The sequence below is a fragment of the Armigeres subalbatus genome, chromosome 1 (genome assembly GCF_024139115.2).
Source record: "Armigeres subalbatus isolate Guangzhou_Male chromosome 1, GZ_Asu_2, whole genome shotgun sequence".
Classification (NCBI taxonomy): Eukaryota; Metazoa; Arthropoda; class Insecta; order Diptera; family Culicidae; genus Armigeres; species Armigeres subalbatus.
The window spans coordinates 181,408,265-181,431,020 of record NC_085139.1 but is presented as its reverse complement, the minus strand read 5'-3'; the positions used below and the strand labels follow the sequence as shown (position 1 = coordinate 181,431,020).

General features: G+C 43.4%; 1 protein-coding gene and 2 long non-coding RNA genes across 3 annotated transcripts; all 3 read left to right on the top strand.

The window, feature by feature from the left end:
* The first annotated feature begins 3,904 nt into the window (after positions 1 to 3,904).
* LOC134208891 (uncharacterized) lies at positions 3,905 to 4,349 on the top strand. The gene is made up of 3 exons (XR_009978707.1): positions 3,905 to 3,993; positions 4,072 to 4,140; positions 4,197 to 4,349. It is a non-coding gene; the product is annotated as an uncharacterized LOC134208891 (long non-coding RNA).
* A 4,129-nt stretch (positions 4,350 to 8,478) lies between these two features.
* LOC134206794 (uncharacterized) lies at positions 8,479 to 10,230 on the top strand. The gene has a single exon (XM_062682515.1). It carries the CDS (start codon positions 8,479 to 8,481, stop codon positions 10,228 to 10,230), a length of 1,752 nt encoding a protein of 583 aa, XP_062538499.1.
* A 270-nt stretch (positions 10,231 to 10,500) lies between these two features.
* Positions 10,501 to 10,979, top strand: LOC134208886 (uncharacterized). Its single transcript, XR_009978706.1, has 3 exons — positions 10,501 to 10,623; positions 10,702 to 10,770; positions 10,827 to 10,979. It is a non-coding gene; the product is annotated as an uncharacterized LOC134208886 (long non-coding RNA).
* Positions 10,980 to 22,756: the final 11,777 nt, after the last annotated feature.

The window sequence follows — 22,756 nt, the reverse complement described above, 5'->3', positions numbered from 1 at the left end:
AGTTGAGGGATGAACGCCGCTTGACGTTCAAAGCTGCGAAGTTGGCCCTTAACAAGGCCATCAGTAGCAGTAAGAGGAAGTGTTTTGACAACCTATGCCTGAACGCCAATGCTAATCCTTGGGGCGATGCCTACAGGATAGTAATGGCGAAGACTCGAACGGTCGCCGGAAAGGTTGAATCGCATTATCGAGGTTCTCTTCCCGTCCCATGCCACAAGCCCTTGGCCACCCCCAGCACCGCAGAACGCGAGTGCTGAAGTGGCTGAAGTGGCAGCGGTGACGAACGAAGAGTTGCTTGCGGTGGCCCGAACCCTTGACACGAACAAAGCTCCGGGGCCCGACGAAGTTCCAAACCTCGCTCTGAAGGCAGCGATCATGGCTAACCCGGACATGTTCAGGACAGCCATGCAGAGATGCCTGGACGAGCGCAGTTTCCCCGATAGGTGGAAGAGACAGAAGCTGGTGCTGTTGCCGAAGCCCGGGAAACCACCAGGTGACCCATCGGCGTACAGACCAATCTGCCTACTGGACACCACAGGGAAGTTGCTTGAGAGGATTATCCTCAACAGGCTTACCCCGTACACCGAAGGTACGAACGGCCTGTCAAGCAATCAGTTTGGGTTTCGTAAGGGTAGGTCCACGGTGGATGCTATCAACTCAGCTAGTGCTTCTATCACCGCAGGAGTCCCTCAGGGATCTATCCTGGGCCCGGTGCTATGGAACACTATGTACGATAGTGTTTTAAGACTGAAGTTCCCCCAGGTGTTAAGATCGTTGGCTTCGCCGACGACATAACGCTGGAGGTTTACGGAGAGTCGATTGAGGAAGTGGAACTTACGGCGGCCCACGCGATCGCTATAGTAGAGGAATGGATGAGCTCAAGGCAGCTGGGGCTAGCTCATCACAAAACAGAGTTGGTTGTTGTTAACAACCGTAAGTCGGTACAGGAAACAGTGGTTCGCGTGGGCGACTGTGAGATCATTTCCAAGCGGGAAGTGAAGCTCCTCGGGGTGCTGATCGACGATAGACTGAACTTCGGCAGTCACGTAGATTACGCCTGCAGGAGAGCTTCGACAGCTATTGCGGCATTATCCAGGATGATGTCCAATAGCTCGGGAGTGCGCTCCAGCAGACGCAGGTTATTAGCTGGGGTTGCAGTATCTATCCTCAGATACGGCTGTCCAGCTTGGGCCTCGGCGCTTAGCGTCGAACGTAACCTACAGAAGCTGGAGAGTGTACACAGGCTAGCGTGTCTCAGAGTGATAAGTGCCTACCGCACGGTATCACGGGATGCCGCTTGTGTGATTGCGTGTATGTTACCCATTCGACTAGTCATACGGGAAGACGAGGAGAGTTTGGACATGCGCGGAACCAGGGGAGCCCGTAAAGCCATTAGAGTCACTTCGACTATCAAATGGCAACGGGACTGGGATAACTCTTCTAAGGGTAGGTGGACCCATCGGCTGATACCTACCGTATCAAGATGGGTTAATAGGAGGCATGGGGAAGTTCACTTCCATCTGACACAGTTCCTGTCAGGCCATGGCTGCTTTAGGTGGTACCTACATAGGTTTGGGCATACGGACTCTCCCGTCTGCCCGGACTGCCCAGGGGTCGACGAAACTGCCGAGCACGTACTATTCGTATGTCCTCGTTTCGTCGATGTTAGAAGCGGAATGCTAGAGGTGTGCGGAGGGACACTACTCCGGATAATCTTATCCAGAGGATGTGTCAAGAGGTTGATAAGTGGAACGGTCTCGGCCGCTACTACTCAGATTGCCAGCATCTTGCAGCGCAATTGGCGCGCCGAGCAGCAGTCGGATAGCGCCGACTAGTGGGTAGCTAGTCTCGAGGGTGAGGTACCAGCGGGTAGTTGGTTAAGTAGTAGTGGAACTAGTGGGTAGCTAGTTGTGATTTGAAGCTAGTGGGTAGCTAGTATGTGGGCGTGCGTAGTAGCACGGACCCCTCCCAGAAGTAATGCCGAAAAGTCTGTTCCGGGGAGACTCAGGGTCTGTGAACAGGGTGGTTTTAGCGGGTCGGCAATAGCTAAACCCCGTTCGCCGGTAGCCCACCGGTGTCTGCATGCAGATTCCCAACCTACTGGAAAAACAAAAAAAAAATGCTCGTGGAGGACCAACGCGCACTGGGAGTTTTCGAAAGGAAAGTGTTGCGTACCATCTATGGTGAGGTGCAGATGGCGGACGGTACGTGGAGGAGGCGAATGAACCACGAGTTGCATCAGCTGTTGGGAGAACCATCCATCGTTCACACCGCGAAAATCGTAAGCCTGCGGTGAGCCGGGCACGTAGCTAGAATGTCGGACAGTAATCCGGTGAAAATGGTTCTCGACAACGATCCGATAGGAACAAGAGAGCGAGGTGCACAGCGGGCAAGGTAGATCGATCAGGTGGAGGACGATTTGCGGACCCTCCGCAGACTGCGTGGTTGGCGACGTGTAGCCATGGACCGAGCCGAATGGAGAAGACTCTTATACACCGCACAGGCCACTTCGGCCTTAGTCTGAATAAATAAATAAATAAGCACCGCTTAACATTTAAGCGCAGGTGAAGAGATTGGCCCTAAGATGTTGCGATATCTGCTAGAAAAGACAAGTCTAAAGTGACCAGCCGTCCCGGATTATGCGGGACAGTCCCGGATTCAGCCTAGTTGTCCCGCATTGACAGGGGCCCCGGAAAATGTCCCGCATTCCATGATGAATTTGAAAAGTCAGGTGCTATAGAATCCGTAAACAATTAAATTTCTAGAGAATCAGTATTTGATCGCGATCAAAAGAAAAAGGGTCAACTTGAGCAGTCTAGAAGGTATACTGAATTTGGAGAATAAAAGTTTGCATGATTTTGAGGACCTAAACAATTTCCATGAATAATAAAGAATCTTAGCTTTCTGAAGGTCAGCAAAAGTTGAGTTGATTTGTCAGACTCTTGATAACACAGAAATCTTAGGATTTTAATTTTAACTTTAAGGGTTTATATAATTTTCAGAACCAAAATAACTGAACATACTTTAAAAAGTTTTGGTTTTGGACAATGATCTGAATCGAAAATATCCAAGTCCGCTCCAAGATCTGGAATACATTGGATATAAGAAAATGAGTGAAATCTGCAAAATTAAGAAAACGCCTAAATTATTTTTTTTTAGTTTCGTCAACCAACGTAGACTAGAACATATACATGTTTGTTTTTGTTATGCTATAGTATGAATAAATAATAGGCGTTTTTTCTAGTGATTTTGGATTTATATTGCTGAATTTGTAATGTTTAGTCTTTGAAAATATTGTTGATTGTAAAAGGCCATCATTCGGCTGAGAGGCCCAAATTTGGCGTAATTGCTCGGCAGTGGTTTGTTAAAAATAATGATCTATGTCAAAGTAGCCGAGAAGGCATGTAAAAAATCAATTACGATAAAATTTCAGTTAAATCAACACGTTGAGAAACCATATCGTTAACAAATGAATCCGTTGAAAATTCTCGCCGCTTTTTTAATGTTTGTATGTTTATAAGCATGCAACGTGCTTCATAAGATGCAAGAGGAAATGACGTCTAACCTTATTTACGAAGAGCTATTTTTTTCTTCATGTGTGGTTGAATAAGGCGACCTGTCGCAACAATCGTTGCGGTGCACCACACATTCAACCGACACTCTATACGAACCTACAGTTAAGCAGCCTTGATGTGAGTTATCGACGCGTCGCCTCGTTAGAACGTCACAATGAAGGTGAACTTTGAAATGACAGTAAGTGAGGAGGGAAAATAGAATGGTAGAAGAAGGAGAAAAGCAGATCAAAAAAAAGTTATGTACCTAGTGTGCTCTAGCGATTTACCTAATTTTCCTACTTAAAATCTAAACTAAATTAATACAGCCTAGCCTAAAAAGTAATTAAGTGGTTAAGAGCTAAAATTTATTGATTAATAGCCTAGAGAAAACAGTTAAAATACTCGCTCATACTTCCAGATAGTGCGAACTTAAAAGTAGGTTAGTTTCATGCACATGCAGTAATCAAAACATGCCCTAATCTAATGCAATCCTTAATCTAAAACGACAAAATTATAGATACTATCTTTGAAACTACGGGAACATGCGTAAAATTAACTAAACCTAAGACAAACACATTTAGAACAGGTAAATGTACATCGCAATATTGTGAACCTATAACTAACCTGAAATTAAACTTCTAGCATTCCCATCACCGATCTATAAGCTAAACGAATAAGGAAAACGAACACAATCGAGGCACTAAACGTAAGTTTATCAATTTTCTCTTAAATTACAACTAAAATTATGAAACGGGATAGTATCACTCCTGAAATACAAATTGAAAAGTCTTAGCATATAATACTATGTGAAACATAAGTAATAGTAATTTCCCTATAACTATTTCTCGCCAATAGGGATTTTTTAACGTTGGCTGAAATACACGTTAAGAAAACGGAAAATTGTCTCTGTTTCGTTGCGATTGCAACATTTTAAAAAATCCGTTTAGCTCGCGATCGGGGAGGCTGTGAAAATGTCAAAACGTCGGGGTGATGCGCCAAGGATTGATGTGAGTTGTGGTGTTTGCAATGAACCGGACGATAGCCGGATGGTGTGCTGTGATGACTGTGGTGGGTGGTACCACTATAAGTGCGTGGGCGTCGATGAAGGGATTGAGGAAGTTGACTGGAGCTGCACATCGTGTGAAACAAGGCGGACAGCTCAGGGCACTCCGACCCATCTGATTGTTCCTGCACAACATGGAGCATCCAAGACGATCATCAGCAACCAAGAGCAGCAGACAAAACAACTCGAAGATTTCCAGAAGCGGTTGGAGCAGATGCAGCGTAGTTTCATGGAGCAGCAGCAATCGTACGAGAAACTGCTGAAGCAGAAGGATCAGGAGATACAGAACGCCGTGAATGATCTACAGCAGCAGTTTCAGCGTCGGTTGGAAAAAAGAGAGGAAGAAATTCGGACAGAACTAAGTGCGCCGCTAGCGGTGGCTCCTCCTAGTGCGAATTCTACCACTTTAGGATGTGGAAGCCACCCGGCAACGGATGTGAGTAAAGCGTTCGAGAGGATTGAAAAGCAGCTTCAAGAGATGGCGAGCAAGCAGGAACTGGAGACGAAGCGTCTTGAAGGACGATTAAAAGCGATGGAAATCGGCAACGCCAATTCAACGGGAGTCAATTCTAGCGGCTTGAACGTCAACGCTGATCCATTTGATCCGAATTATCATTCTGGCCTTCCGTCAGTAGCTGGTTCACATGAGTTGAGCAGAAGTCAAATCGCTGCGCGCCAAGCAGTGGCCAAGGAACTCCCCGTCTTCACCGGTAATCCCGAAGAGTGGCCTCTGTTCATTGCTACTTATGAAAGCACCACTAGAATGTGCGGTTTCAGCGGCGAAGAGAATTTACTTCGGCTTCAACGGAGCTTGAAAGGAAAGGCCCTAGAGGTGGTGAGAAGTCGCTTGCTGTTCCCAGCCGGACTTGAAGGAGTGATCAGCACGTTACGAACCCTGTTTGGTCGCCCGGAAGTGATCGTTCACTCGCTAGTATGCAAGATTCGGGAGATGCCTGCACCGAAGACGGAGAAACTTGGAACTCTGATCGATTTTGGTGTAGCTGTCCAGAACATGTGTTCAACGATTGTAGCCTGCGGCTTGGATGAACATCTGTGTAATGTGGCGCTTTCTCCAAGAGCTTGTTGAGAGGTTACCTCAACAATCAAGCTCGACTGGGCGAAGTATAGGCAGGCACTGCAAGCGGTTACATTATCGGACTTCAGTACTTGGCTAGGTACACTTGTCGAGGCTGCATGCGTAGTTACGGTCCCGTCGTCAATCGGTACATACGCTGGGAAGCCTGAAAGACGAAGTCGAAAGGAGGAAGTTCACTTCCACATGGAGTCCAGTTCTTGCCAGACATCGACCCCAACGAGTACAGCTAAGTTCGCGCCGAAGCCAGTCAGCAAGCAATGCGTCATTTGCCAAGAAGGTTGTAGTAGTGTGGGATCGTGCAAAACGTTTCGCGAAATGAGCGTTAGCGCACGGTGGTCTGCACTGAAGCAGAACAAATTATGCCGAAAATGTCTGGTAAAGCATTTTGGAGCCTGTGAAGTAAAACTAGCCTGCGGGGAAAATGGTTGTTTGTATATGCATCATGAGCTGCTACACGATGACTTCAGATACCAGCGACAGGAGAATTCTCAAGCGTCAACATCTCAGAGCAGTGCCGAAACGCGTACTGAAAGGTGTAACACTCATGTGAGCAACATTGGCAAAGTTCTTTTCCGATACGTTCCAGTGCTTCTTCCACGGACGAGGAACGTCAGTACGCACCTTTGCCTTTTTGGACGATGGATCATCGGTGACGATGATGGAACACAGTTTGCTGAAAGAGCTTCAACTCGAAGGCGAATCGTACCCCTTGTGCTTGGAATGGACCTCAGATCATCAGCGGGAAGAAACGAATTCTGTTATGTTGGCGTTGGAGATTTCCGGAGTACACGATTCGAATACCCACTGGATTCCCAAGGTGCACACCGTTAACAGTCTCTCTCTACCACGACAAACTCTCGCGATGGAGGAGTTATCACAAAAGTATCACCACCTGAAAGATTTACCGACAGATTCATACCGCAACGTACAGCCACGTGTGCTCATAGGAGTGGATAACTGTCGCTTGGGCCATGCACTGGATAGCAGAGAGGGACGAGACAGCGAACCAATCGCTACCAGAACCCGTCTAGGCTGGATTGTGTTCGGACCTTGTTCTACAGCAGCTCGAGCAGAGACGGACTTCACAGGACACCACAGTGTCCATTTGTGCCAGTGTAGTGAGCAGAAGGATGCAGAGCTTCACAAAGCCGTAAAAGCCTATTTCTCGCTGGACAGTCTAGGAATTATGAGCCCGATCAAAACACTTTTATCGAAGGATGATGAACGAGCTGCGCAGCTGTTGAAATCCCTGACCCTCTTAAAAAGCAGCGCTACGAAACAGGTTTGCTGTGGCGATATGATGATGTCCGACTTCCGGACAGCAAGTCAAATAGCCATGCGGCGGCTATTGTGCCTGGAGACCCGAACGCAACGCCAACCAGAGATGGCGGCAGAGTTGAAGGACAAGACCCGGCACTACGTTCGCAGTGGCTACGCCGAGAAGCCCCCGGACAGTCAACTAGCAGAGCACTTTCCTCGTGTGTGGTACCTTCCAATTTTTCCTGTGGTGAATCCGAACAAGCCTGGAAAACTACGCTTCGTATGGGATGCCGCAGCAAAGGTGGCGGGAACGTCGCTGAATTGTTTTCTACTGACTGGACCAGATCAACTCACTTCTCTTCCATCCGTACTACGTCGTTTCCGAGAATATCGTATTGCCGTCACTGGCGATATCCGCGAAATGTTTCACCAAGTGATGGTGAACAAGATCGACCAACAATGCCAGCGTTTCCTGTGGCGTGACGGCGAGCAAGACCGAAACCCAGATGTCTACGCATTACGCAATGAAGGTAATGACCTTCGGGGCTACGGGTTCGCCAAGCTGCGCGCAGTTTGTGAAAAAAAAACCCAACGCAACGATTTCAGGAGCAGTTCCCAAGAGCGGCTGAGGCAATAGTAAACGAACATTACGTCGACGACATGTTATCCAGCGAGGAGACGGAAGAAGATGCTATGAAGCTGGCGAAGGACGTTCGTTTCGTTCATGCGGAGGCGGGGTTCGAAATACGTAACTGGTTATCAAATTCTAAACGTGTGTTGCAAGAATTGGAGGCAAAGGCCGGCGAGAAAAGCTTGAACTTGGCCAGCGAGATGGGAACTGAAAAGGTTCTCGGTATGTGGTGGTGTACCGTTACCGACACGTTCACTTTCAAAGTATCTCCAAGAATTAACATGGATTCACTCCAGGGTCACATCGTGCCAACTAAACGTCAAATGCTGAGCACGATGATGATGATCTACAATGCTCTAGGGCTGTTAGCCAATTCCCTCATGTTCTTGAAAATACTGCTGCAGGACGTTTGGCGCAGCCGTGTTGACTGGGACGACCCGATCAAGACCGAGAAGCTCGAGAAGTGGGAGAAGTGGCTGTGAGTTCTTCCACAGGTGGAGAACGTTTGCATACCAAGGTGTCATCGAATGAAGACCAGCGTTGGGCAGCGAAACGTGATACAACTTCATGTGTTCGTGGATGTCTCAGAAAACGGATTTGCGGCGGTTGCGTATCTGCGATTTGAAAACAACGGCACAGTGGAATGCGCGCTTGTTGTCACAAATACACGGGTAGCTCCATTGCGATTCGTGGCAATCCCTAAGCTAGAGCTTCAAGCAACGGTAATCGGAGCTCGTTTGGCGAACGACATCATGGAACACACAAGCCTAAACCAGCGCAAAGGTTATCCTGGTCGGATTCTCGCGATGTTCTCTGCTGGATCAATTCCGATCACCGAAAATACAGCCAGTTCGTTGGAGCACGCATAAGTGAAATGCTGGATCTTTCTGAGCCGAAGGAGTGGAGCTGGATTTCAACCAAATTGAATGTCGCTGATGACGCTACGAAGTGGCAAAAGTTACCGGATTTGTCACCTACAAGCCGATGGTTTTGTGGCCCGGATTTTCTGTGGAAGACGAGAGAACTGTGGCCAGCCCATACGTCGGACTTTGGAGAAACCATTGAAGAATTGCGTCCGCGGGTGCTTCATCACTTCGCACAACCAGCACTATTTCAGTGGGAACACTTTTCAAGCTGGAAACACATTCTGCGTCATGTGGCATACGTACGAAGGTTTCCGACTAATCTGCGCAAGAGACTGGCGAAGGAGCCCATCGTCACCGGTCCGCTAACGCAGAAAGAGTTGCATGAAGCAGAACTAATGATTCTGAAGATAGTACAGGACGCCGAGTTCGCCTTGGAAATCGATCTATTGAAAGAGCCAAAGCGTTCACCATGGAGTACGAAGTTGCCAAAGAGTAGCGTATTGTACAAACTTAGTCCGTTCATGGACGGAGATGGATTGCTGCGTATGAAGGGTCGTATAGACGCCTGCGAAGTGGTAGAAGAGGGTACGAAACATCCAATTCTTCTACCCAAGCACCACACAGTTACGGACCTGATTATAGCCAGTGTCCATCAACGGTACTGCCATATGAATCATCAGACTGCACTCAACGAAATTAGACGAAAATTCTACGTGCCTCAACTCCGCTCAACTTATAATCGTGTGAGAACCAGATGCCAGCTTTGTAAAAATCGTCTGGCTATGCCAGCTGCCCCAGAAATGTCCGCCCTTCCACCCGCACGGTTGAAAGCTTTTTGCCGCCCGTTCTCCTACATTGGGATCGACTATTTTGGGCCGATGTATGTGGTTGTTGGCCGGAAGACCGAGAAACGTTGGGGAGTGTTGATCACTTGCCTCACTATACGTGCAGTTCACATCGAGTTAGCCTATAGCCTCACGACAGACTCCTGTATCATCGCCATCCGTAACTTCATCGCCAGACGAGGTCCTCCTGTAGAAATTATCAGTGATCGTGGTACGAACTTCATCGGAGCCAGTCGGGAGTTAAAGGAAGCGTTGCAGCACGTAAACCAAGACAAACTGATGGAACATTTTGTCACCAGCGACACTAAGTGGTCGTTCAATCCGCCCGCTTCTCCGCACTTTGGCGGAGCCTGGGAACGACTAGTCCAGTCCGTGAAGAAGGCCCTGAAGCACACCCAACTCACGCGCACACCCACCGACGAACTACTAAGGAATATGTTGACGGAGATAGAACTTATTGTCAACTCAAGGCCTTTGACTGAACTGCCGCTAGACGATGAGCACAGTCAGTCCCTAACCCCGAATCACTTTCTGCTCGGGTCGTCAGATGGTTCTAAGCCCCCGATCGCGTATGACAACAGCAGCTATGCACTGAAGCATACATGGAAGATGTCGCAGGTCTATGCCAATAGATTTTGGCGGCGTTGGGTTTCCGAATACCTGCCAACTTTGACCCGAAGGACGAAATGGTTCAGTGGTGTAAAACCTTTAGCGGAAGGAGACATCGTCGTTATCGTGGACGAGACTTTGCCAAGGAACTGCTGGCCGAGAGGCCGCGTGGTTCGCGCTATCCAATCCAAGGATGGACAGGTTCGTCGAGCTCTAGTGAGGACATCAACTGGACTGCTGGAGAGACCAGCCGTGAAGCTTGCGGTATTGGATGTCGGTGCAACTGCAAGTACGTCGAACCAGTGACTTCGAGTACTGGGGGGGAGTGTCGCAACAATCGTTGCGGTGCACCACATTCAACCGACACTCTATACGAACCTACAGTTAAGCAGCCTTGATGTGAGTTATCGACGCGTCGCCTCGTTAGAACGTCACAATGAAGGTGAACTTTGAAATGACAGTAAGTGAGGAGGGAAAATAGAATGGTAGAAGAAGGAGAAAAGCAGATCAAAAAAAAGTTATGTACCTAGTGTGCTCTAGCGATTTACCTAATTTTCCTACTTAAAATCTAAACTAAATTAATACAGCCTAGCCTAAAAGTAATTAAGTGGTTAAGAGCTAAAATTTATTGATTAATAGCCTAGAGAAAACAGTTAAAATACTCGCTCATACTTCCAGATAGTGCGAACTTAAAAGTAGGTTAGTTTCATGCACATGCAGTAATCAAAACATGCCCTAATCTAATGCAATCCTTAATCTAAAACGACAAAATTATAGATACTATCTTTGAAACTACGGGAACATGCGTAAAATTAACTAAACCTAAGACAAACACATTTAGAACAGGTAAATGTACATCGCAATATTGTGAACCTATAACTAACCTGAAATGAAACTTCTAGCATTCCCATCACCGATCTATAAGCTAAACGAATAAGGAAAACGAACACAATCGAGGCACTAAACGTAAGTTTATCAATTTTCTCTTAAATTACAACTAAAATTATGAAACGGGATAGTATCACTCCTGAAATACAAATTGAAAAGTCTTAGCATATAATACTATGTGAAACATAAGTAATAGTAATTTCCCTATAACTATTTCTCGCCAATAGGGATTTTTTAACGTTGGCTGAAATACACGTTAAGAAAACGGAAAATTGTCTCTGTTTCGTTGCGATTGCAACACGACCCTAAGTTAAAAAATGATTTCGCTGTCTTCATCAGTTGGTCATTCTGAACGCTTTTTCTTAAGACTTTCTTTTTGTGATAAGACTGAACACATAGCATAAGACCATTTTTGCTAATCGATAGGTTTCCACAACTGATGTGTAAGTGATGATCTTCGATTATCGAGAAAATCACTATAATAAAGTATAAAAAAAACAACTGTAGCGAGAATCACAACATAAAACACGACCGAGATGCCGCTAACCGCACGGCCACGAGGTCTAGACTGTAAAACATTTCTTCATTTTAAAATATTTAGAACATCCAAAGATTTCAAGGTATTCGAAGCGATTGTTTGAGAAACTGCACATGTTTCATTTTTGACCAAAATGAGATTTTTATTTTTTCAGAATCCTCATCCAAAAATACGCATTTTGGCAAAAAATACGAAACAATTTTTTTGTTCAGGAATGTATGAATTTTTGTTTGTTTGTTTGAGATGTGATGCAGTTTCTCAAACAAATGATTCATTTGTTTCTATGAATCGAGTAGTTCGTGTCTTACTAGATGATGTAGGATTATGGCAGATTTTTTTTTAACAATTTGATATGCATTCAAAATATGTAATGCATAAGATGTCCCAGATTGGTCCAAAAAAAATCTGGTCACTTTGGCTAGAGTCACTCATCTATTCAGAATCATTTAGCTCGGGCAGTGGTTTTCTTTTATCTTGTAGAAATAGTGCCATTTTCTTTTCGAAAAGAATAAAATTTCTCAAGCATGGTACGGCTTAGTCTCCGTATTTGGCTTTCATTTCCGTCAACATCATTTATAATTGTTCCCTGTTTATAAAAATTCGCTGACGTTGATAAAGTTGATAACGAGCGTCAATACTTCAGGAATGCTGAAAACAGAAATGTCGATTATTTTGGTGAATAAGCAATGGCAGGGAAATATCGCCAAACCTACATATGTGATTGCAGTTGCTTATTTAAAATTGTCACAACGCCATTGTTTTTTCCTATCTTTGCTGGTGCTCCATCAATCGTAAGGTCATTTAAGGTTTCGAATTCCCGTAACACGGTAGATCACTTTGACGTAGTGTGTTGCAGAGCCCTACCCTAATCCATTTTTCTAGCTAGGGCAATAAGTTGTGGTAATTAAGGATTCATCGTATTTAGTCCCCGCTACCAACAGCAGTCTCAGAAATAAAACATAATTAATATTACCTTGCAGACAGTTGAAAGACTCGAATTCCTCTTGTTTAAGGCTAGACTGTATGCAGCGGAAACAACTTTTCAAGCAATTAGTTAAAAAACCTCGGTACCCGGTCCTAGGCTGAAATGACTGCTGGAAAAATCGAGCTAGGGGTTTAAATACGTACTAACTCTTCATGAACTAGTGAAACATGGTAGTGAGAAGAACACACGGAAGTTCTTATTACTAAACAAATTCTCTTGCTTGAAATGGTCTTGTAGACAGAGCTAAATCCCGGGTTTTCATTGTTTACTGGTGATATTCTAGAAGCAAGACAAGGATGTGGCTAGGGCTCCGATGCATGGCCAAAAACAGTATCACTGTTCTGTTTTCTCAAGAAAGGATTGATTTCCTATTGATAAGGGGCACGCCTCTGTGAAGGGTCTAAATAGCGGGACCTTGTCATGGTGCTCTTGAGAAAACAAAACAACAACTGTATCGAAAGTTATCAATAGTAATGAAGTAATTCGACATGCACTTTAACACTAAGGATACGGGTAACGCTACAATAGATCTAATAACAGGTCGCAGTGGCACACCCGAACAGGAAAAAAAAAGTTTCGAAGGAGAAAAAAAGCTCCTTCACACAGGTAACAGCCCTCAGGTTTTCCTCGTTAGTTGTTCCCTGCATTGGGATCAAAGCTGCCAATTTCTCTGTCATTCGAAAATAATCATCAATTCCTCTTATGAAGACAGCAACTTTTGCCACGTTTTTCACGTCAGTATTTTCATCGTTTGCGAGAGAGTAGAATATGAAATAGACGGCCTTTTCACGTAACGCAGCTTTCAAGTGAAGAGAGTTTGTTGCTTTTATAATCCACTGTTCCAATAATTTGAATCGATAAATGGAAATTTAAATTGATTGAGCGCCATATTTTTGAAGTTCTATCAAACTTTTGTTTCCTACCTGGGCCCATTCAAGTATCATATTTCATATAATGCTTGGATTCAGATGAATTCAGAAAGCTAGCAGGCCGATTATGATGTTATTTTTCTTACACGGCGCGGGCCACAAAAAATGTAGCCAAGGGCCGCATCCGAAATCCCCATTGTGTGATAGCCGTGATAAAACTAGATACATATAACATTATGTGGGTTAGGCGAAAAAAGTGTCAAAATAATAGATAGGAAGGTAGAAAAAATCAAAATTTGCCTCATTATGATGCAACATCTAACATTTCGGCGAGACAAAACGCCCTAGTAGAACTTACCTACAAACTACTACGCGTCTCCACGCACTTTGTATACCGGAATGCTGATTCGCCGACGCATGGTACGTTGTTCCTTAAGCTGTCAGCTAATGGTCATTTTGCCTCATTATTTTTCCTCATTAATATTGAATATTATCAATATGATTACGATTTTCTGCAATTTTAAGATGCCATCAGCTAGCTATGTATATTGTTTAAGGACAATCCTCAGAACTAAATACACTCACGTTTTCAAGTGCACCTCCTTCAAAACGGGAACCACGCACAGCTGTTTGATTTATTATTATACGCATGCTGTGACGCAGCAAAGCTGGAATAAAGAATTTCAGTTGCGCGTGGCGAGTGCATTTTGTTTAGGATTTAGTGAGGATTGTCCTTATCTGTTACATGAGGAGAACATATCTATGAAAATCGTTACAGCCAAGACAATAATGCAGTCTGCCATTGCCCTTCCTCATATACCAAGGAAATGTCATGTAGTGCTTGCAGAAAAGCCGCAATGCAAGCCGTAATGTTATTTATCCCTAAGAAGCGGAATGCAGAAGACACGACACGTTGTTTTCAAAGAGTTGTGCTGCGTAAAGCTAATACTCCAACTATTAGCATCATTCTCACCGCATATCTGCGAGCAATCTAAGCAACACCCAAAATAAACGTAAACAAATTGTTATATGTATCACTTTGTACACGGTTAACGTCGGTTAGCATTCGTTCCGAAAATGGATCTCTCCCGCCTGTTCATATCTCCCAAAAACGGAACCAACTATCGCGTACAAAACGTAAACAAATCATTTTTCTCACCGCAAAATCTCACTGAATGCAAAAAAATCTCTCATTTTCTCTTTCTTGATCATCCCCCCAAAATGTGCGCCACCTTATGGGTGGCAATATGGTCTGCCAAATGATGAATGAAACTGGGCGTCTTTCAACAGCTCCACTACTCCCGGCATAGTAAGCCCACTCTCCATGGAAGACTCGCGCGCGCGACCCCCGATTCGGTTCTCTTTTTCTCTTGCTCCATGCATGGTAAGCACATACTTTCGTTCGATCTGGAGATTCCTTACTGTGAACAGTGACTCTCGAACATGCTGTTATTTTTCGTGTATTCAATCAATATCTCGGAATAATTTAAAATTGATAGGTCAGCCATTAGTAAAATGTAGGAATTCCGCTTTCAACCACGATCAACATGAACACTATCACTTGGATGGTTGCTGTACCAGATTTAGCTTGGGCTCCTTTTCAACCTACCATCAGGAGATAAAATTGCTGGCTCTGAAGAAAAAAATATTAACATGTTTCCGACCAAAACCGGCGCATTTATTCAATTATTCACCGCTCTGCCCGATGTTTCCGGTCTTATTACGATTTATAGGACTATTTCAGTGAAGGATTGGGAGCCCCTGGGCATCCACACGCTTCACAGGCCCTGACGCTGGATGCTGCCAAAGAATGTCTGTTATTATTACCATTCATATACGAATACTCTCTCCGCTGGCTGCTGGATTTTACCGGCGAATCAGATGGCTGCCAGGTTCGACAGCCAGCCGACAGACCCATCAGATCAGTTGATAATCATCTGCGTTAGAGCGTACATCTCGTCGCGTGCGTCCCCGGACAGGGTTTTATCGTCGGACGGTTTACCGGAATTTTCGCGCGCGCTCTCACGTCATGAGGGGACGTCCCCATGTCATGCATCGGAAGTGTGTGAAAACACGGAATTTTTCCGCTGAATGACGACCACGTTGGTGGTGACATTACGGAAAAGTGTGCGGGACGGGAAACTTCGCTGGTGGTGATAATGGATGTGGCGAACCTACAGGTGGTGAAGTGACGAATGTGTGGAGCGGCGGAGGGAAAATTAATTGTGTGAAATTTACATTCTATGGAGTGGTTAGCATGGAAAAGGCGGGCGGGAAGGCATGGTGTGATTCCAGTGAAGAATTGGGTACAGTGATATGGTGAAATTTGATAGAAGGAAATATAAACATGGGTGATTTCATTAAACCTATTTGCAGCTTCTTGGGAAAATAAAATGTGAGATGGTTTGTCTGTTCAAGTGCTATTTCTCCGAAGGATTTCATTCAATACACTCTCTTGATTAAGAGGAACGAGTATTCTGTGAAGGTAAATTGGTGTTTATTTCTTTCTTTCGTAGGAAAACTTTTTGAATTGGAAAAGACGAACATTCTTCCTAAGAATTTCATTACACATGTTTCAACTACGAACTATTCTTGAGTCTAGGTTTATTTTCTATTCAAAATTGTGATAAAGCAGATATTAAGGATCTTACTTAATTATTCGTTCTGCTTAGCTTTAATAGACACTCAGGACTGTATATAATAGATGATCCGAAAATTTACATTAATGCTCAACAATCTACTCAGGTCGACTCAATCGGAGAATTGAGTGAGCACCCATATCAAACATGCCAAACTAAAAACTTTGCAGGGCTGCTACAACAGTCGTGGATTTCGAGGGTATGGGGGAGGGGTTTTTGTTTAATTATCAATCGACTAGTGTAACTTATGAAATCCTTGGTGGATTTCAACCAAATTTTGAACACATATTCTTTATATTGAAAAGACGACGATATTATGGGTGCTAAAGCAGCACAAATCAAGCTAATCTGGCTGCAGCAACTTAATTATAACTGAATCTGGTCATACATAAGTTACTGTAATCTATATGTATCATGTGTGCTGCTCAAGTAGGAAGATATTCGGAAAATGTTTTTTTTTAATGAATAATCCAATTTATTTTCTGAGCTGAGCCCCTTGACCGATTTCCACCAAATTAAGAACACATATTCTCTGTCCTAAGGAGACAATCATAGTGATGGTGGAAGGGTCATTTGAAGAGTCGAAGGGGTGTGGAATGGAGGGGTATTGATTAGTTATCAAACAAGTAAATTTTTAATAACCTTTTAACCCCTTCAGAGATGTCCTACACAGTTGGCAAAAAATCTGCTCTTTTATTTTTCACAATTTTTACTAATATATTGATATTTGAGCTTTTTAAATGTCACTTCGATTTGTCAAAATAATAAACGCCGGATCCAAATTGCACCGGCGGCGTGTAATACACGCACCTGAATTCCTGGTTGGCTACAGTGTCGATACACCTATGCCTGGCGTATTGTAGAGCTCCATAATCGTCGGTCTTGGGCAATGTTCCTCCAGTTTCCCCGAACGTTCAGGGTCCTCAGGTCCAATTCCACCGCGTGCAGCCAGCGTGTTCGTGGCCTTCACGAAGTCGCCGGCTGCAATCTGGCGTCTGCGTCACACATCATTTTCTAGTTTCCCTCCTAGCGCGGAACACATGTGGGTTCATTCAAAATTTTCACGTTCCAAGATCCGACATTCCAATCGTTGTCCTTAATTCGTTGCCGGGTCTTGGAACGTGAAAATTTTGAATGAACCCGTATGTGTTCGACTTCAGCAATACAGGAAATACGGTGGCCCAGAACTGGAGAACGTGAATTCCGGGCGGTGGATCCCATAGCGAACACCTCATTCAAGTACCACATCTACTATAGCGGCGGTGACAAATCAGAACGAGGAGTTGGCTTCATGATGTCGGGAAACAGATGAAGCGTGTTATCCGGTAGAAGCCGATAAGCGACCGCATTTGCGTGTTGAGAATGGAGGACACATTCTTCAACTACAGCCTGATCAGCTATCAGCTATGCCTCACCGAACGATGAGCCTGATGACGTTAAGGATGAGTCCTATAGGAGCCTTGATAAGGCCTACGGAGAGTGCCCAACACACGATGTAAAGATTGTCATCGGGGATGCAAATGCGCAGATCAGAAGAGAAATTTTCCTTCGCCCTGTCATTGGTACGGTAGGTAATTTCGCTACCAACGATAATGGTCTGTGACTTGTAACCTTTGCTGCTGCTAGAGGGATGGCAATCAGCAGTACCTACTTCGCACGTAAGAATATCCGCAAAGACACGTGGCAACATACGAGTGGAGACACCTGCTCACAGATGGACCACGTGCTGATCGGTGGACGACATTTCTCGGATTAATAGATGTAAAGTCCTTCAGAGGTCCGAACATTGACTCGGATCACTACCATGTAGTTGCGAAAATTCGGGCGCGACTTTCCAGCGTCACGAATTCACGAAACAACAGAACGATGCGTTTCAATATCCAACGCTTGTCAGTTGAAGGAATTGCTGAACAGTACCACCAGAAGCTGGACTAGCGGATAGGAGATGCCACTGGATCTGGCGACGTCAACAGATTGTGGCAAAATATTCACGAAACTGCGAATACAACAGCGCAGGAAGTGTTAGGTACTGCACAGCGACGCCAACGAAATGGTTGGTTTGATGAGGAGTGCCAGCGAGTGACGGTCGAGAAAAATGTTGCTAGGAGTCGAATGCTAGTGGCTCGTACCCATTCCAACAGAGCGATACAGTGTATCATGGACAGAAGAGAAACGAATCCACCGCAAAAACAAAAGGCAACACGAAGAGAGTGTGATAGCTGAAACGCAGAAGAACATGGATAGAAACGATATGCGGAGGTTTTACGCAACTGTCAATGGCGCGCGGCATAAGACTGCGCCAGTGCCCGCCATAAGGTCGATGTCGTCCACATGTCGTCGTCGTTGACATTTCGTCTGCATTCCGTATATTTGATTTCGAGCCATCCAGCGATGCACGTATTGGTCTAATCAGTTTCGCCGGAGAACCATGTTCGGACATTGTCTGCCACAGCTAATTTCTTTTCACAGAATCGTACGCTGCTCTGAAATCAATGAACAGATGGTGAGTCCGCAAGTTGTGCTTCCGGAATAAGTGCTCCTTCCACCTGGCTGCCACCATACTATTGTCTGTCAGCAAACTCCACTCTCGGTCATTGCACATGGCGGGCACTGGCGCAGTCTGTTGCCGTTATATTAATCCGTTTTGCTCTACTTTTGCCTTTCTTGGTAACTGTAGAATCTTCCTTACCAGGGTTGCGCTACCTACATCGCGTTGAAGGGGCTGCTTTCTTGATGCTGATACGATACAGCATGATGTGCACAGTTTAGTTTAGAGTACCACTGGAGCTGGCACTCGGATGATGATCAGCCGCCCCTAACATGGGGAACAGACGCTGCTGTGAGCTGCTCCTAGCAAGGATAGCAGCAAATATATTATATTAACAATATGGTTCACTTCGAGCTTTTCCATACAACGAAATGGCGAACCATTTGCCGGTGATAACAACATCATCTAGCGAGCAAAGAGGAATCTAAACGTGTTTTCTTCTTGTTTATTCTAGCAAATCTTCCTGCCAATTTACAGTGACAGTCATACTGCTGAAAAGTTTTCATACGACAGTGCAGGGATGTCCATACTTTTTTGAATAAATCGATCATCAAGAGATCGATTTTTTTTTTCTTTTACACTTATTTCGATAATACAGAAAAAGAAATTTTGATCCGACTGCTCCAATAGAAGCTGTTCCGCATAAAGAAAATGCTTGCGGCGCGTTAGAAAATATTGATTCAATTTCTTTTGGGTCGAAAATAATTGCAAGCATTAGCTAGTTTTTCGCAAGATTTTTTATCCATAGTTGCCAGCAATATATGCGTGGAAAGTAATGTTTAGTTTTTAATAAACCACCAGAAAGTTTGCATCACATGCGGGTGTTCTCAACAATTCTTACTTTTCTAGAAAAATGTATTTGATGTTAGTTAAGCAGGAAGGTATTTGCAACTTCACCTACCAAATATTGTTTGCTAAATTTGTTTCATTTTAATAATATAATCAATATATGTTACAGTAATATTGACTCCAGAACTAATATTTCTAGTGCCTTTCATTTAAATGCTTAAATTTTCTTTTGAGTTAGAATTTCAGTTTTATATCTATGGATGGGTTTGTATCCATGCTTTCACCGAAGGCAAAATTAATAAAAATTAGTCGAGCTTTTCTCTGCATCCTCTGCAGTGATTTAACGGATTTGCAAGATTTTTCGCGATTAATTTGTCACAGGCCTAGCGGCTTCCCAATCATCGATTAGCAGTGAATCCAACAAGAATGTGATTAAAAATCTTGATCTTCACCGGTATCCAAGGATGTTATCGATCATGTAGTTATATGTTTTTGATCATTTAGTAGTTTGTCAATAACTCATTCCAGAGGCTAAATTTCAATACAGTGATCGTTCGCTATTTGGGGCACGACCTCACCTCAACTAGCGAATGCCGTTCGCTAATTGGGGCGTTTTGACAAGCGTCAATGTTGTTTACTTTTTGCATTGAACAAAGAAAAGTTTTACGCGCCAGAAAATATCGATCTCGCCAAACACGGAAACAAAACGTCAACGCGTTTTTGACATAACATTCTGACGTTTAGCTGCTTTTTAATTGGGTTTCGCCCCAATTAGCGAACCCCCAACTAGAAAAAACCCAATTAGCGAACGTTCACTGTATATGTTGTATGGTGGACTTCTAGATCAAAGGTTTATCTACAACTCTGCCTAACAGTTCGTTCAATTAATTACACTAATAACGGAGCTATACTGCCGTAATCTGAAAAAGTGACGTATACGCCATTTTCCAAAAATGGTGTTAACGAGTACTACTCGTCGAGCTCTTTAACAGAAAAATGGAAAACATGCATGTTGTAAAATGGCTGTTACGTCAGATAAGGGCAGTATAGCTCTAGTAGCAGTAACTTATACTAAATGATTGAAATTTTGGATTGAATTTTTTTATCATGTAGTATAAGTTATTGCTACTAGCGCTATAACTCTGTTATAAGTTAAATTCAAACATCGACTTGTTAGTTGTAGAAAAACCTTCGCACTAGAAGTCCACCATACAACACATTTTGAAGTTATTGACAAACTAATAAGTGATCGAACGCAGATTACTAAATGATCGACATCCTTTACCGGTATTCAGTGCTTTGAACATAAATTTTCCAAAACAAGATGAGTTTTCTTTTCGAACCCTGGCAGATTCAAAATCTATTGATATTTCACAGAGTTATGGTCATTTGAATTTTGGTAAAGTGTTGCCTCCACCCCCCCCCTTTTTGTATTAAAAAAATTTAATTAACATTTTGTCCTACTGGTCTCCAAAAGGTCAAGGGGGGGATAAAAACAAATAAATATTAAAATGAAAAAAATTAAAAAAAAAACTCCTTGGATTTGCTAAAGAATGTTTTAAAAACCTCAAAGTAATCCGAACTTTATTTTGTTGCCCCCTGAAAATAGTCCTTAAATACATGTATCGGCCTTAAAAGAAATCATATGGACTTGATGGCCAAACTTAGTTTCATTTACATATTGCATTATTTACTGCAATTAAAGCAATTTAGAGGGCTTTGCTTCTTAACTGTTCAAACTGATCGATTTTTTTTGGAAAAAATGCTTTTTCAGGATTGGTCATGTTAGGCACTAAGAGCATCATTATCGGTCGCGAGCATTTTAATCACCCGCGCAGCGCTTTAATTTTAGTTTCGTCACTCGTTTCCGTATCGGTCACTATTTTCGACTCTCAATTTGGTTGCTGTATTCCGTACCGGTGACGTTTGACAGTTGACAGTTCATCGAATAGCAGCGCTCTTATCGCGCTACCAAATTTGGTCACCTGTCAGTCGCGCTACTGTTATAACAGCGCGTTTAGTAGCGACCGGTAAAGTGTCAAGTAATGATACTGCGCTGCCAAACGGCTTAAACTCACCACCGGTAATCTTGCTCTAAGGTGGCCAAAACCGGTACACTTACCCTCTATAAAAATCAATTTGATTCATTAATGGATTCCTCCCAGAAGTACTTGAATTATTTTCTACGTTCGTATATGTTTAAACCGTGTGATCAATTTGGTTGACTGCAAACAAATTGCGTTTTAGATCTAGCCTCGTTAGTTTCATGAACCCGTCTTTACTCAAAATTTTCATTCAGGTTTTACTGTCCTACTGTCAGCTGGATTACTGCCACATTCTAAATAAATTTGAGTGCGATTGTGTTGGTTTTTCACGGCTGTTGTATTTTGTGTTCATATCCTACCATGATTCAATCAGAAAAACAATCTTTGAAATGTGAGTTAAATAGTGACAAGGGATATTTCAAATAATTTTGTGAATAAACAGATGAATAAATAGATTCAAAATGTTTCATATTTGTAAATTTATTGAGTATTTTTAGAGCGTGAGTAAAAGGTTATAATAAAAGCTCAGTAAAAATTAATAATAAATAAATATTGTCTTAGCTTGTCACTAAATTAACCAAAATGTTTATCGGGAGTTGAAAATACAAAGACATGTCACAAGCTCGTAATCTGAACTAAATGCTCGCAAAATCCATATATGTAAATAGTAAAAATGCATGAGCTCCTGTACGATATAATATAAAAATGTCTTTCAAATTGATACTTCCCAAAAGTATAACCAGGGACAGAAAAGTCATTTTAACTACACTCAAATAGTTGACATCCAACACACAATCTAGTTGCCAGTATTTCACAAATTTGAATGTGCGAATGAATAGGACGGTATGTACACGAGCAGCAGGAAGCGTCGAATCTCGGTGTCAGCGTTGTTTTGTGCGGTGTCAAAATCAATCTTCAATTTAGTACATTGATATTCATTTTGAAATCTTAAAATATGAATATCATTTCACATTGTATCATACATGGAATCAACATTTTGAAGCCAGATTTTAAAAAATATGAATCTGTTTAGTATGTTAAGTAAAATAATAATCATTCATCGGTGCAAATCAACCGCAATTCCTAATATTCATTTCAACCCCGGTTACGTTTACGTACGATTATCAATCGGCTGTTAAGGATCGGGCGGATAATTTGATATGGAAGTTTGACAGCGTACTGCGAGATATTCGTGCCTGCATTGTCGAGCGTCTGATCAAAACGTCTATGCAACTGATAGTAAAACCACAGACAAACAGACGTAACAGCTTGAATATTTTGCTGAAAAATTCATCGCTCAACTCCTCTACCACCACCTTACGAGCGTGTTACACGAAACAATGTTTCGTATGACACTGTCACCAGAAGGCGCTGGAGTGAAATGTCAAACTCGAAGGATTACGACGCTAGCGCCTCTAGTTGTGAAAGGCGCAATCGATCAAATTCAAATTGATCGTTGAAGTCATGGTCGATGGTAATTTCTCTAGTGTAACGTCTGTTTGTCTGTGGTAAAACGAAGATTTCCGTCCTT

What these genes read in the sequence shown, in the direction of transcription:
- LOC134206794 (XM_062682515.1), top strand. Translation starts at nt 8,479, where the DNA reads ATGCTGGATCTTTCTGAGCCGAAGGAGTGGAGCTGGATTTCAACCAAA.